General features: G+C 42.0%; 1 protein-coding gene across 1 annotated transcript in view; it reads right to left on the bottom strand.

Moving 5' to 3' along the window:
• The window catches only part of CHD6 (chromodomain helicase DNA binding protein 6), a 192,410-nt gene that overhangs the window by 130,385 nt on the left and 48,860 nt on the right, over positions 1 to 13,165 (bottom strand). The window contains exons 2-3 of the mRNA XM_089673251.1: positions 5,008 to 5,058; positions 2,862 to 3,346 (exon numbers count right to left, since the gene is read on the bottom strand). Of these exons, the coding sequence (XP_089529377.1) occupies positions 2,862 to 3,346; positions 5,008 to 5,040 (518 nt within the window). The 5' untranslated portion in view covers positions 5,041 to 5,058. The remainder of the gene's footprint in view (positions 1 to 2,861; positions 3,347 to 5,007; positions 5,059 to 13,165) is intronic.

Raw genomic sequence — 13,165 nt, 5'->3', positions numbered from 1 at the left:
CAATAGCAACCAATTAGTGAGAAGTACTGTGCAGTAACCTCTAGCAACCAGTGAGCGGTAATGATGTGCAGTAACCTCTAGCAACCAGTGACCAGTAGTGATCTGCAGTAACCTCTAGCAACCAATCAGTGAGTGGGAAGGATGTGCAGTAACCTCTAGCAACCACTGGGTGAGCAGTATTGATGTGCACTAACCTATAGCAGCCAATCCTAGCAACCAATCAGCAAGCAGAAATCATGTGCTGTAACCTCATGTAACTAATCCGTGAGCCGTAACGTGTGCTGAAACCTCTACCAACCAGTCAGTGAGCTGTAATAATATGCTGTAACCTCCAGCAACCAATTGCAATTGCTGTCTGATCTGCTAATTAAACTGATTTGGAGTCTAGCTGCTATTTATTGTATGTCTCAGCGCAGCTGGATAGTGAAACTGTCTCCGGGGGCCCAAGAAAATGTTTCCCTAGGGTCCAATCAATATTAAAGATGGCCCTGATCAGAGGTATCTCATTGTTAAAAGTAATCAGTCAGGAGAAGAGTACAAAAGAATTTCCAAGGCATTAGATATACCATAGAACACAGTGAAGACAGTCATCAAGAGGAGAAAATATGGCGCAACAGTAACATTACCAAGAACTGGACGTCCCTCCAAAAAACTGGTCTGGGAGGCTGTCAAGAGGCAACATTAAAGGAGCTGCGTGAATATCTGGCAAGTACTGGCTGTGTGGTCCATGTGACAACAATCTCCCGTATTCTTCATATGTCTGGGCTATGGGGTAGAATGGCAAGACGGAAGCTTTTTCTTACAAAGAAAAACATCCAAGCCCAGATAAATTTTGCAATAACACATCTGAAGTCTCCCAAAAGTATGTGGGAAAATGTGTTATGGTCTGAGGAAACCGAGGTTTAACTTTTTGGCCATAATTCCAAAAAATATGTTTGGCGCAAAAGCAACACTGCACATCACCAAAAGAACACCATACCCACAGTGAAGCATGGTGGTGGCAGCATCATGCTTTGGGGCTGTTTTTATGCAGCTGGAACTGGAGCCTTAGTCAAGGTAGAGGGAATTATGACCAGTTCCAAATACCAGTCAATATTGGCACAAAACCTTCAGGCTTCTGCTAGAAAGCTGAACATGAAGAGGAACTTCATCTTTCAGCATGACGACCCAAAGCATACATCCAAATCAACAAAGGAATGGCTTCACCAGGAGAAGATTAAAGTTTTGGAATGGCCCAGCCAGAGCCCAGACCTGAATCTGATAGAAAATCTGTGGGGTGAGCTGAAGAGGGCTGTGCACAGGAGATACCCTCGCAATCTGACAGATTTGCAAGGAAGAGTGGGCAAAGATGGGTCATGCTGACAGACTCATACCCAAAAATCAAAAGGTGTTTCAACAAAGTATTAGTTTAAGGGTATGCACACTTATGCAACCATATTATTTTAGTTTTTATTTTTACTTCCCTCTACCTGAAAGATTTCAGTTTGTTGTTCAACTGAGTTGTACAGTTTATAGGTCACATTTAAGGTGGAAAAAGTTCTGAAATGATTTATCTCATTTTTTTACATCACAGAAACCTGACATTTTAACAGGGGTGTGTAGACTTTTTATATCCACTGTATACATGTGTTTTTGATACAGAAATGTGAAAGTAGCGCAATAAAAATATCATTGCACAGTATAACAGACACAATGATACAAGTAGTTACAAAAAAAAAACAGATTCCTCCATCCAAACAAGCAAGGCAGATGCAGGAGTCCCCCTTGTCTACACATTGTATTCGGACAGTGGGACGCAGCACTGCCAGAATACACTGACCAGCATCTGATCAACAGATGCTTTCCAACTGGTCCATTCAACAGAAGTGAATCTAATGATCAACGTCTGTCAAAGAGGGACGGCCACAAACAGATTGAAACCGGCCCAGTCACTGCAGAACCGGACAAATTTTGATCCATCTACGGCCAGCTTTAGGGCAGTGAGAAAGGGGCAAGCAGCATCCCTCTTATGTACAGGATTATTGCAACGTTACAATACAGAACTATTGAAAAATTTCATGCAGCAACAGTATTCAGTCTGTGTCAAATAAGGTCTAACATTGCAAGTCACTGATTGATCATGGGATGAGGAAATATCCTAAAATAAAAAAACTGCACTGATATACCCTTCCCGAAGAACCAAGTATTCTGAAAAACCTTTGAAGTTTACAGGAACCTGGGCTTGTGCTTTCCCCAAAAAGATGCGGATACCTACATTTTTGTAGTTACTCTTTGAGTTAATCCCCAACATGCCTCCAAAATCCTATTTTCACTTACCATGCTCCTGCCAGATGTATGCTATAGGCCCATGGAGATCCACACAGCTGCCGCTGTAAACTCTCCTGGGCCAATACTTCAGCCAAATAATAGGCCAACTCTCCGAGGGAACTAATGGAATTGTTCCGCACATGCACAGTAGATGTGAGGGACTGGCAGGGACAGTTTGGAGCGGCAGCAGTGCAGCTCTTCATTGGCAGAGCAATGAGTATCTGAAAGGAATGTAAGCAAGTTAAAGAGATTTTGAAAGAATGCTGGGAAAGGGTTAACTTACAGGATAAAAATACCAAATAAAACTATTAAACCATTGACCACACTTCCCTGCATTTGGTGCTCATTCAGAAAAAGTTCAGCATCCCCTCTGGTAATATAGGTTTGTAGATCTCTGATGTAGGTATGCAGTCTTTAAAATGCAGTACTGTGCATTGAAATCTTTGCAGCACATGGAGAGGACCTAAGGTTGTGGGGGGATTTTTAAAATCAAAGGTGGTCTTCTATTTCATAATGGCAACTCTACAAAGTGTTTGCAATAAGCATATGCTCACCTCGTTTTCTTAGATTTGGTTTTAACAACCGTTTCTGAATTCGTTTTCTTTTCTTTAGGAGGTTTCGGCTCCTTCGGTTTCCTTGGCTTCTTGGGTTCCTTAGGGCTCTTGGGTTGTTTGGGTTCCTTGGCCTCTTTGGGCTCTTTTGCTTTTTTAGGCTCTTTTACTTTCTTGGGCTCCTTCTTTTTCTTTGGTTTTGTCTCCTTTTCCTCCCCCTGCTCCTTTTTTTTTCGTTTTTTCTTTACACCAGTCCCACCCCCTCCGCTGTCCTCCATCCCGTTAAGATTGTTTGGTGAGCCAAGTTCACAAGTTTCCTGCTCAGGGAAGAGTTCATCCTCAGCCAAGAGCCGGGAAGGGGTGTCCAAAAGTGTTACAGGGTGGAAATCTTCAAGACTTGATTCAGAGAACGGGGCAAGTACTTGGCGTTCGCAGGATATAGAGGCACTGGACATTGGTGAATAGCTAAGTGCTTTCAGGTTGGGCAGCTGGTAATAAAAAAAAAAAAAAAAAGGAGAGAAAAATTATTGTAATCACTCAAAACACTAATAAATGTTCTAAATCTTATGTGCCAAGAGCAACAAGTATATTGCCTGCCAAAACCTAGTATTTTTCCTTTGGGTGGGCACTGATGTGTTGCAGCACCATCTGGCATCTTACCGCTCTGAGATTCCAATGGAAAGATTATCTGGTCTTTGTCTCTAGGCATTTGGCAAAGATTTCACTCTCCTGGCATATTAATGTACTTTTGGCAAGCCATCTCTCTATGTAAAGAGATCCCAAGTACCTTTCTTACCTATCTTTAGAGCACCCTGGCGTTACCAAAAATCCAGGCACGCCTTTATGTAAACATCAACCATCGTTTCTGTGGTGGGGCTCTGGTCTGCCCTCCTCTCAACATTACTTTTTATTTTGGCCACCAAATGAAATAGGCAACCTGTAGGGCAGATGAAGGTGGGCAGAACCTTAACCTTGGAAATAACTTGTCACGCTTGTCAAAAAAAAAAAAAAAAAAAGTTCTGATGATGACCCAAATATGAGCTGCCTGCCCTAAAAAAGAAAAAAAAAAGAAAAAGGAGAGAGATAGCCCATAGGTTCACTTTAAATAAGTAATAGAGAGTGAACATGCTGTAACAGATTCAGCATTTGAGTAGTACAGCAAGGTCTAGAACTTATAAGAAGCCAGCAATGCGAGTCAATTTGCAAGTATATAAATATATCAGTTTTGGGTGGCGATGAGCTTGACAGACTATCTTCTGCACATACAGATCAAAAGTGACAGTACCTCTTGATAGCAACCCACGCCAGCCCCCTCAGGAAAGTATACTCACTGATCCTTGCTCCTGCAGGAGTCCACCTGGAGTAAGCTCTGGTGCCAAAGCTTACCTGGGTTTATAGTGTCACTGCAACCCCAGGCATGACTATTTGTTCTGACTGGCCAGTCAGGGGCAAGCTTTGTCACATTAATTGGGTTGGGGGGGGTTCACACACTCCCAGATACCCGAAAGCCCTGCTATTGAAGCAACAAGGAACAAAAGGTTTCCCGGGCTGGAAGACAGTGAGAATACCTTGCTATCATTTTGCCCTGAAATTGCCTCTCTCTTGGGACACCAACTGTCATTGGGCATATTTGTCCCCCTTAAAAGGCAAACCGCGAGCATTTCAGTTTTGTGCAAAATCCAATGTAAAGCATCCACCAGCATATGAAATTTCTGCCAGAAGTTCGAATCCTTCCCCACACTTCCAAAAACATACCCCATCCCCCCCATAAAAAAAATGGTTAGAGTTGGGCTTTAACATTCTTCAGACAGAACAGAAAGAACAGAGGAGATATAAACAGATAAAGAAGAATTTATATATTACACTCCTCAAAAAAACAAACAAAAAAAAAACAAACAAAAACAACACAGCTTTATTTACTGAGAAAAGCATGCAGTAAGAGTACCTGACTTATTGTGAATTGAATATAATATTTCCAATCAACATCTTTTTCAAATCTAAAGTAATTTAATGCAAACATGCTTTTCCTAAATTTATGTAAATGTACATCATGTAAAGCACTGTGTAAATTGTCGGCACTATATAAACGCCTGTAATAATAAATCAACATCACTGCTTCCAATTAGGACAGGAAATGTAAACAACCTACCTGCTGTTCTTGTTTCTGTATTTTCATTATCATAAATTAAATGTGTTCCATCTACAACGACAAACAAAAAAAAACAAAAACTTTACTGGCAGAAGGACAGCTAAAGAAACAAAGTCTGCGACAAACAAGTAACTGAATTTATTTTCATTTTTCATAATAACAAACATTACATGGGGATCCACATAGAAAAACAAGCACGTTATAATGTGACACCTTAGCAAAGCATTCTTAGACCTTTTAATTTCATGGGCTGCCTGGGAATGTATACAGAACTCCTGTTCCTTGAATAATAAAGCTTCAAATATATAGAATAGTAAAATGCATGAATACAAAGTTTTCTAGAATCATTGCAAAGTTGTGACAAAACCTGGTCACCAGGATGCCCTTGGCAATCAAGTGATGTGTGTAGCTGGCCAGCTAAGACCGGTCCTAGGTTGCTAATATGGTTCACATATATATGTACACCAAACCTGCCAATAACCTCAGTACAGTATATATGTGCATATGTTAAAGCCAAAAGCAGAATCATTGCTGTAATTTATGTCTTTGACTGTTATATGACATTTATATATTCATTGTGTTAGCAGAAGCAGAAAAGAAAAATATGCCTTTAAGAGTTAGTATATAGGTGAGCCAATCACAGCCAGCCTCACACTGTACAGAGCCTTAACCAATCCCAGCCAGTTTCACATTTGTGCCTGTGTAAAACTCCCTGCTAGAATTTTCTAGGGTCACTTGCTCATCAGACAGAAGAGGAAACAGACAAGTTCCAGTCAGAGAAGCTTTATGGAAGCAGAGAAGGCCAAATAGGTATTTAATGCACTTATGTGTTCCTCTATTGTTTAACAGTGCAGGTAGATCTGTGTGTAAAATCTGTTGTATGTGTTTACTTGTAGTTCCACCAAATCTACCGAAATAACCTATCGAATCAACCCAGTGTAAAGTAAATACGAATCAAGTCACTGTAGAGTAACTGAAATATACAGAACGAAATAAGTTATCGATATAATCCACCAAATTAAACCACTGTAATAAGAAAGAATAAATCAGTGTAATACGAAAGAAATAAGCTACTGTAAGATAAACGAAACAAGCCATTGTAAGCAGTGTTATATGAAGAAGATTGAAGTTATTAAAGAAGTTAACTAAAGTATTCGGTGTGCTCTTTAAACCTACTGCATCCATAGAGCGGCATTGGAGGAATTACAGAGTAAAGTCAGTCTAATCAAACAAAGAAACAGCAATTGATTAATTTTTCTAATGACAGAGCGCACAAGGCACTGCATGGTGCTGCGCCTGCCACAATGTGCCCTCCATCTGTTTAGGTGGTAGAATAAATGGCACGTAGGTTCAGCTGCGTAGGTAAAGGAATACTACATATCCAAATATTATAGATTTACAAATTGCAAAATATATGTACAGGGCAGTGGCTGCCAGAGACCAAAGACTTAAAAACTTGTTAGCAATGGCCTATCAATCATAGAGATGAAGACAAGTGTGTGCACCTTCAGAAATACCAAATTGACAACTGAAATACACTATATCATGGGTGTCCAACCTTTTTGACTTTCCGGGGGCCACATTGGAAGAGGAATAGTCTTGGGCCACACATAAAATACACTAACAATAAGGATAGCGGGTGAGCAGAAAAAGTCGGGCAGATGACTAGTTAACGATCACTGATATAGATACATAATGTACCAGAGTAAGAAAACTTTTTTTTGTAGTATTTTTTATTATAAAAAAAGTTAAAGAGGGAAACATAAAACTAGTGTGATATTTGACACAAACACATCGATATCTGGTTTGATGGATGTAGTAGCTGTTGATGAATTCTCAAGGTGCTTATCAGATATTTTGGTTCTAAATTTTTCCCTGCTTGTGCTTCATCCTTGAAAATAGTTGCTAACAAATATAGGTGCTGCCGAAAACGGATGATGTGAATAAGGCGTGATTGTGAAAATTGGGAGTTTTTTCTTTTGGATGATAAAACCTATTCAATTCCAGTAAAGAGATGCTGCCAAATTTTTCTTCGGCAACATGTGTTCACTAAGTGGAATACAGGAAAAATAAGCGAGCGCCAAAACCTAAAAGCAGCTGTTGCACCAAAGGTAACCATAAAACCTCTAAAGACAAATAGCAAAAACAAGGATGCAGCACTAAATATGTATATACTGATAATAAGGAACAAATCATAAATGTATCAAATGCCCATGTAAGGTGACATAGTGCAACATATAATAATTAATAGAAAGTGCCAAAAGTGTAATAATGATAATTACCATATATATCAGATCATAGAAAACCCCCACGGACTATAAATATGAAAAGTCCAAGAGTATCGGTGAATGATATAGTCTCTAAAAGGTATTCTATAAATTCCAAACGATCATAAGGGTGATGTGCCAGGGAAGGATGTTAAGATTGCACACTCACCAGATAGACAATCATAATACGCATTTGTATATGATAAACAGCCGGAGGTCTCCCTTAAAAAAGGTACTCAGCAGCCTGGTCAGGTCCAAGAGATCCCCTTCCTCCAGGAAAATCTGTCCCACAGCTACCGTCCTCCAGAATGGGCTCTAGGATGGTGTTGGCTCATAAAGAGCCAAAAAGAAGAATGCCCAATAGTGTAGTACATTTTAAGCAAAGAATTCCGTTTATTAGGAGTAACAATCAGTAAAACAAAGAGCTGTCACTGACCATAAGGAACTTGAAAGATGGCCGCCAGACCTCCTCATGGTCTCGGCGGCGTGATGTCACCGCATATGGCTCCTACGCCAATTTGCATGTTCTGTGTACTGTGGAAGACCAGATATAGTGAGTGCAGGGTCCTGGGTTTAGGAAAACTTTAACGTACAGCCATGAAAAAAGCTGTAGAGATTTGATTAGTGCTCCTAATGATACAGTCAGTGGGTCAATCTCTTTAGCATGGACATCTGAAGAAATCACTGGAAGGGCTACACATGTCCTTTAAGGAGTTGAGCATCATTTGCGAGCAGGCAGCATAAGAGTTACCAAAGTGAAAGCAGCATTTTTGAGCATCCACAGACTCAACACATGCTCAGGTATTTTCTGATGTGTTTCAAGAACTTTGCTTGGATAACTGTCGAACTTTCCATTTTCTAAGGAGAAAAGGAATGAACCCTGTCTGCACAGGACTTCAGTAAGGTCAGGCACATTGTAAAGTGGTGTACAGCTGTTGCCTGTAAGAAGCCAAAGTTTATATTTCAAATAAAAAGGTGGGGTCAATAAGACCCCACATCTCTCCTCTGCAATGTAAAGCATTGGATCAACAAAAGAGAAAAAAAAAATGGCCGGAACGGGAAGTGACATTGCTCCGGTCCTCCAAGGGCATATAGATGAGCCATCTTTCCTTCACTCATCTCTATGCCCAGATCCGGGATTGTTTGGTTTCTCAGGTAAGGCTGAGAACTACTGAGCAGCGGCCAGTGGCAGCAGCGGCGGGTGGCAAAGGTTTTTTCGGCACCTGTATCGGTGCTTTTGTACATATCGGCTGACGGCCGAAAGGGGCGTTTTTGGCCGAAACATTTCAGCCACCGAAATTTCGGTGCATCCCTAAATTAAAAAGAAGTCCCTGTGCTGAACTTGTCAGTCTTAAACAAGAACCAAAAGGACGAAACCTGAATAAAACATAGAAAAACAGAAAAACAACATAACACGAGGGCAGGAATCCGGCTGTTCTGGAAGACTCCTGGAAATAGAGTTACCTGTAAGTCTAACTCCGGTTTTCCCAAATCGTCTTCCAGGACAGCCCATGAGATGATTAGCAAGAACTTACTAGGCCCAAAAGACCTTTACCACCCTTGGAAATACCATAACAGATATGGTGGGCCTAGTTATATTAAAATTAAACCAAGGAAGGGGACCTGGTTGCAGGGAAAACTCTAAGCCATATCAGGAAATAAGAGCTCAAAAGTACACAGGACTGATTAAAAAAAAAAAAAATCAATGATTGTAATTAAAAAAACAAAACAAAACAAAAACAGCTCTAGTGAGGCCCTGGTCAACCAAGGACAGATGAATGCCCCTAAAGCCTGTGTGCCCAGAGAAACAGGGTAACTGAAGAACACTGTAGGTGAAGACTTGACAGCAAAGGAAAAAGACTAGCCCCAACAGATCCTACATGGAATGACTAGTTCTGAACTATGGTGGTGATATAAAAACATCACCCTTTATGGAATATAAGCACATAGGGATCTGCTACAAAGCATACATCTAGTGACTCTTCACCAACTACATCCTTACATATGAATGTGACCTACGTGCCATTTATTCTACCACCTAAACAGATGGAGGGCACATTGTGGCAGGCGCAGCACCATGCAGTGCCTTGTGCGCTCTGTCATTAGAAAAATTAATCAATTGCTGTTTCTTTGTTTGATTAGACTGACTTTACTCTGTAATTCCTCCAATGCCGCTCTATGGATGCAGTAGGTTTAAAGAGCACACCGAATACTTTAGTTAACTTCTTTAATAACTTCAATCTTCTTCATATAACACTGCTTACAATGGCTTGTTTCGTTTATCTTACAGTAGCTTATTTCTTTCGTATTACACTGATTTATTCTTTCTTATTACAGTGGTTTAATTTGGTGGATTATATCGATAACTTATTTCGTTCTGTATATTTCAGTTACTCTACAGTGACTTGATTCGTATTTACTTTACATAATATGTAAGGATGTAAAAAGATGTAGTGTTAATGGTTACATTACCAGGACATTCTCCATATGTTCCAAATAGATGACACATACACTACAAGTCATGTAGAGTTCTAAAACTGCGGTCTCGGTTGGAAAACACCAAAAGAGCGCAAGAACCACACGTACCCTGTAGGTCCTAGAATTAAACACACTAATTTATTTATTTATTTCAGGTACTTATATAGCACCGTCAATTTACGCAGCGCTTTACATATATATTGTACATTCACATCAGTCCCTAACCCTCAAGGGGTGTACAATCTAAGGTCCCTAACTTACATTCATACATACACATACTAGGGCCAATTTAGACAGGAGCCAATTTACCTACCAACATGTCTTTGGAGTGTGGGAGGAAACCGGAGTACCTGGAGAAAACCCACGCAGGCACAGGGAGAACATGCAAACTCCAGGCAGGTGGTGCCGTGGCTGGGATTCGAACCAACGACCCTAGTACTGCCAGGTGGAAGTGCTAACCATTTAGCCACTGTGCTGCCAGGCTAATTGGCTGCACATCTCTGCCAAACAAATGTTACCAAGCTGTAGAAGACATTAATTAAATGACTAAACCTGAAAAAAGCAGGACTATCCCAACATATAGAGAGGATGTCATAACAGAAGGTTAACATTGTGGTATAGGATGGACAACATCAGTACAACACATGTCCTGACAAGGGCTTATAGTGTAACTGGCTACAACACCAGACCAAAAACAAGTGCTGACATGCAGAACGGAACATTACATAAATGTATTCAACCTATGTAATATCAGATCATATATACAGAGGTCCGGAAAGAGGCTAATATTGTGGTAAAGGATAACCCCACTACAATATGTGTAAAGGCAAAGCCATGTAAAAAGTTAAATATCTTCTGCTGACACTTAAAAATCATGCAGGAGACCCCTGCTGCTGCCACACTGAAGACAGAAGCTGCATTACGCCTTGCGGGGACAGGGAGGCTGCAGCCAGCAATGGGGAGCGGCAGCACGTGCGCAAGCTGAACCGCTCAGGGTGGGTACCTCCCATGCCAGGAAGGGAAGTCGGGTCGGCCGAGGCCCAGCAGCAGGATGTAATAAAAAAAAAAAAATTAAAAAAAAAGAAAACCTTGGACCTGAACAATTTAAGGTCCTGGCAAGAGCCTAAGCATAAGAATACTGTGCAAACATAATACAACTCCATATGCAAAAACAGTACCACACAATGGCTAATACAGATCAGGCCCAAGATACAAAGTACAACATAAAACCTTAGGCCCAAAAGACAGGCGCGTGCCAAGCCTATAAATGTGCCCTGAGAAAGATAAGCCCCACATCAAATCCCCAGTAAGTGAAGGACATCGTATACAAGGTAACAAGTCCCCCATCAGGAGCTGTGAAGTTTACAAATCATACTCTCAAGTTCTCCATTAGTGGGAATAGAAGGATCTGTGAGACAGGTGATTAAACTTCTGCCAGATGAGATGTGTTAACAGACTGCAGATTGTACCGCGTGTAGGAAGGCAAACCAATCACAGGTGAGGCAGTCACACCCAGGTAACAGATCATAGAAATAATTGAGGCTAATTAATGTGATCTGTGAGTCTAGAGTGGATTAGAAAAACTTTCATCCCCCTTTCGCTTAAGCTCTTAGACCCGGGTCACATCAGGTGCGACTTGGCATGCAATTCGCAAATTGTATGCCAAGTCGCACCCTATTGTCCGCAATTAGAGCGGTCAAATTGGTGCGGTTCCGAGCCGCACCGACTTCTAAAGTAGTATGTGTACTACTTTTGGTGCAATTTGAAAAGACATCTGTGTCAGATGTCTCGCAAATCGCACCTGAAATCGGTATCTCACCCGACTTTGAAATCGTGCAACTTCACTGTAAGTCGCACGATTTCAAAGTCCAGCTTGATGTGACTGGGGGGGGGGGGGGGAATACATGCTAGTATGCAAACAGACTAGTAACTAGTATAATTAACATGCAAAAGCATAGACATTTTCCCCTGAATGTCAAGCCTTCTAGATAACCCTAAAAAGGACATCCCCATCTTCTAGAGATAATAGCCCTTGAAGATTTAATTTAATGTGCTCCCTTACTGCCAGGGAATCAACAACCATACTCAAGGAATCATCATCCTCTCTCCTTAGAGAAGAGGAAAGAATGCCCTTTTGCTGGATCTACTAGAAGAATCCATCCAAAAAGGAGTAATGGGGCCAGTAAATCACCACAAGATCCACCTTCTGAGGACCCCTACAGCCAAAAGCACAGGAGTAGGGGATCCTGGCACTGATCAGGTTGGACAGGGGTCCCATATCTATCAAAATCCAAAGATTGTGAGGCGGAGGCCAACTCCTGCCTCACGGGGATGGGGAGGCCGCAGACGGCAATGGGGGCGGTGGCATGCAAGCCGACACACTCTGGGTGAGCGTCGCCCGCGCTGGGGCTCATCATCCTCTCCCCTCAGGCAATGCCAAGGGCGGTATCCGAACAGATGATCTTAGTGCTACCAGACAGAACTAATAACCACTTAGCCACTGTACATACCCTGCCTCATTGTGGTAAGTAGGGAGGGCCCAACAGTGCCCTGTCATATTATCCCAACAACCATGGGCCCCAGGTGACAGATTACAAGCTAGGTGAAAAGCTAGGAAAAAACACAAGTAGAAGTAGGAAGGTACAGCAACCTCCAGCTTACCTGTGTCCTACTGGTGCCAAGGGCGCCTGTATCCACCTGAGCTGTAGTCTGCATTGACTAATCAAAAATGCAGTATTAGCTCCTCCACCTTTAGCGTCCTGACAGCTTCTGCTGGAAGGAACGGTCAATTAAGGCACCAGCCAGCCCTTCCCCCCTCCCCTGCGCCAGAAATAAGGCTTGGAACCAGAGCCTCCGGAGCCTGGAAAGGACTTCACCCCACCCAGGATTAATGCCCCTGCATCATCTGGTCAAACAGGAACACAGCCAGGCCACAAACCAATGCAGCTACCACGTGTATCCCCACCGGGGTGTCCTATAGTGCACGCACCCAGAAACCCAGACTGGGAACCCATGCTGTTTCCTGTCAATATGGTATGTCCCTTCCAGACATGGTCTTCCGCAGGCACAGGAGGAGAAAGGAAACCAAGCTACCTCCTTCAAATACTGAGGAATGGTCCTGGAGGGCAATCTTGCAGTGAATTCTACTAGCTGCTCCCAGTGGAGCAAGGTAGGTAAAGTAGTGGGTTGAAGAAAAGGATAGCCAGAGAAACAGAGGCCTCCCTCACCCAGTTTCCAAAGTGATGCATCTCCTCCGTCTGGAGGAAATACAAAAAACTGATGAGTTCAGATTGAAAGATGATTTGGGAGTGTCAAGAGTAGACAATGTCTCAGGCGTTGTGGTTGATGGAGTGGAAAAAAAAATAAAAAATTACAAAGTGCCCCACTGTTGGGCGCCAGCGGGAGGAATCACG

This window comes from Staurois parvus, unplaced genomic scaffold (assembly GCF_062004578.1).
Source record: "Staurois parvus isolate SC_StPar_1 unplaced genomic scaffold, SC_StPar_1.0 ptg000137l, whole genome shotgun sequence".
Taxonomy (NCBI): domain Eukaryota; kingdom Metazoa; phylum Chordata; class Amphibia; order Anura; family Ranidae; genus Staurois; species Staurois parvus.
Note: the sequence above shows the minus strand (reverse complement) of the source record. Positions and strands in the feature narration are given on the sequence as shown.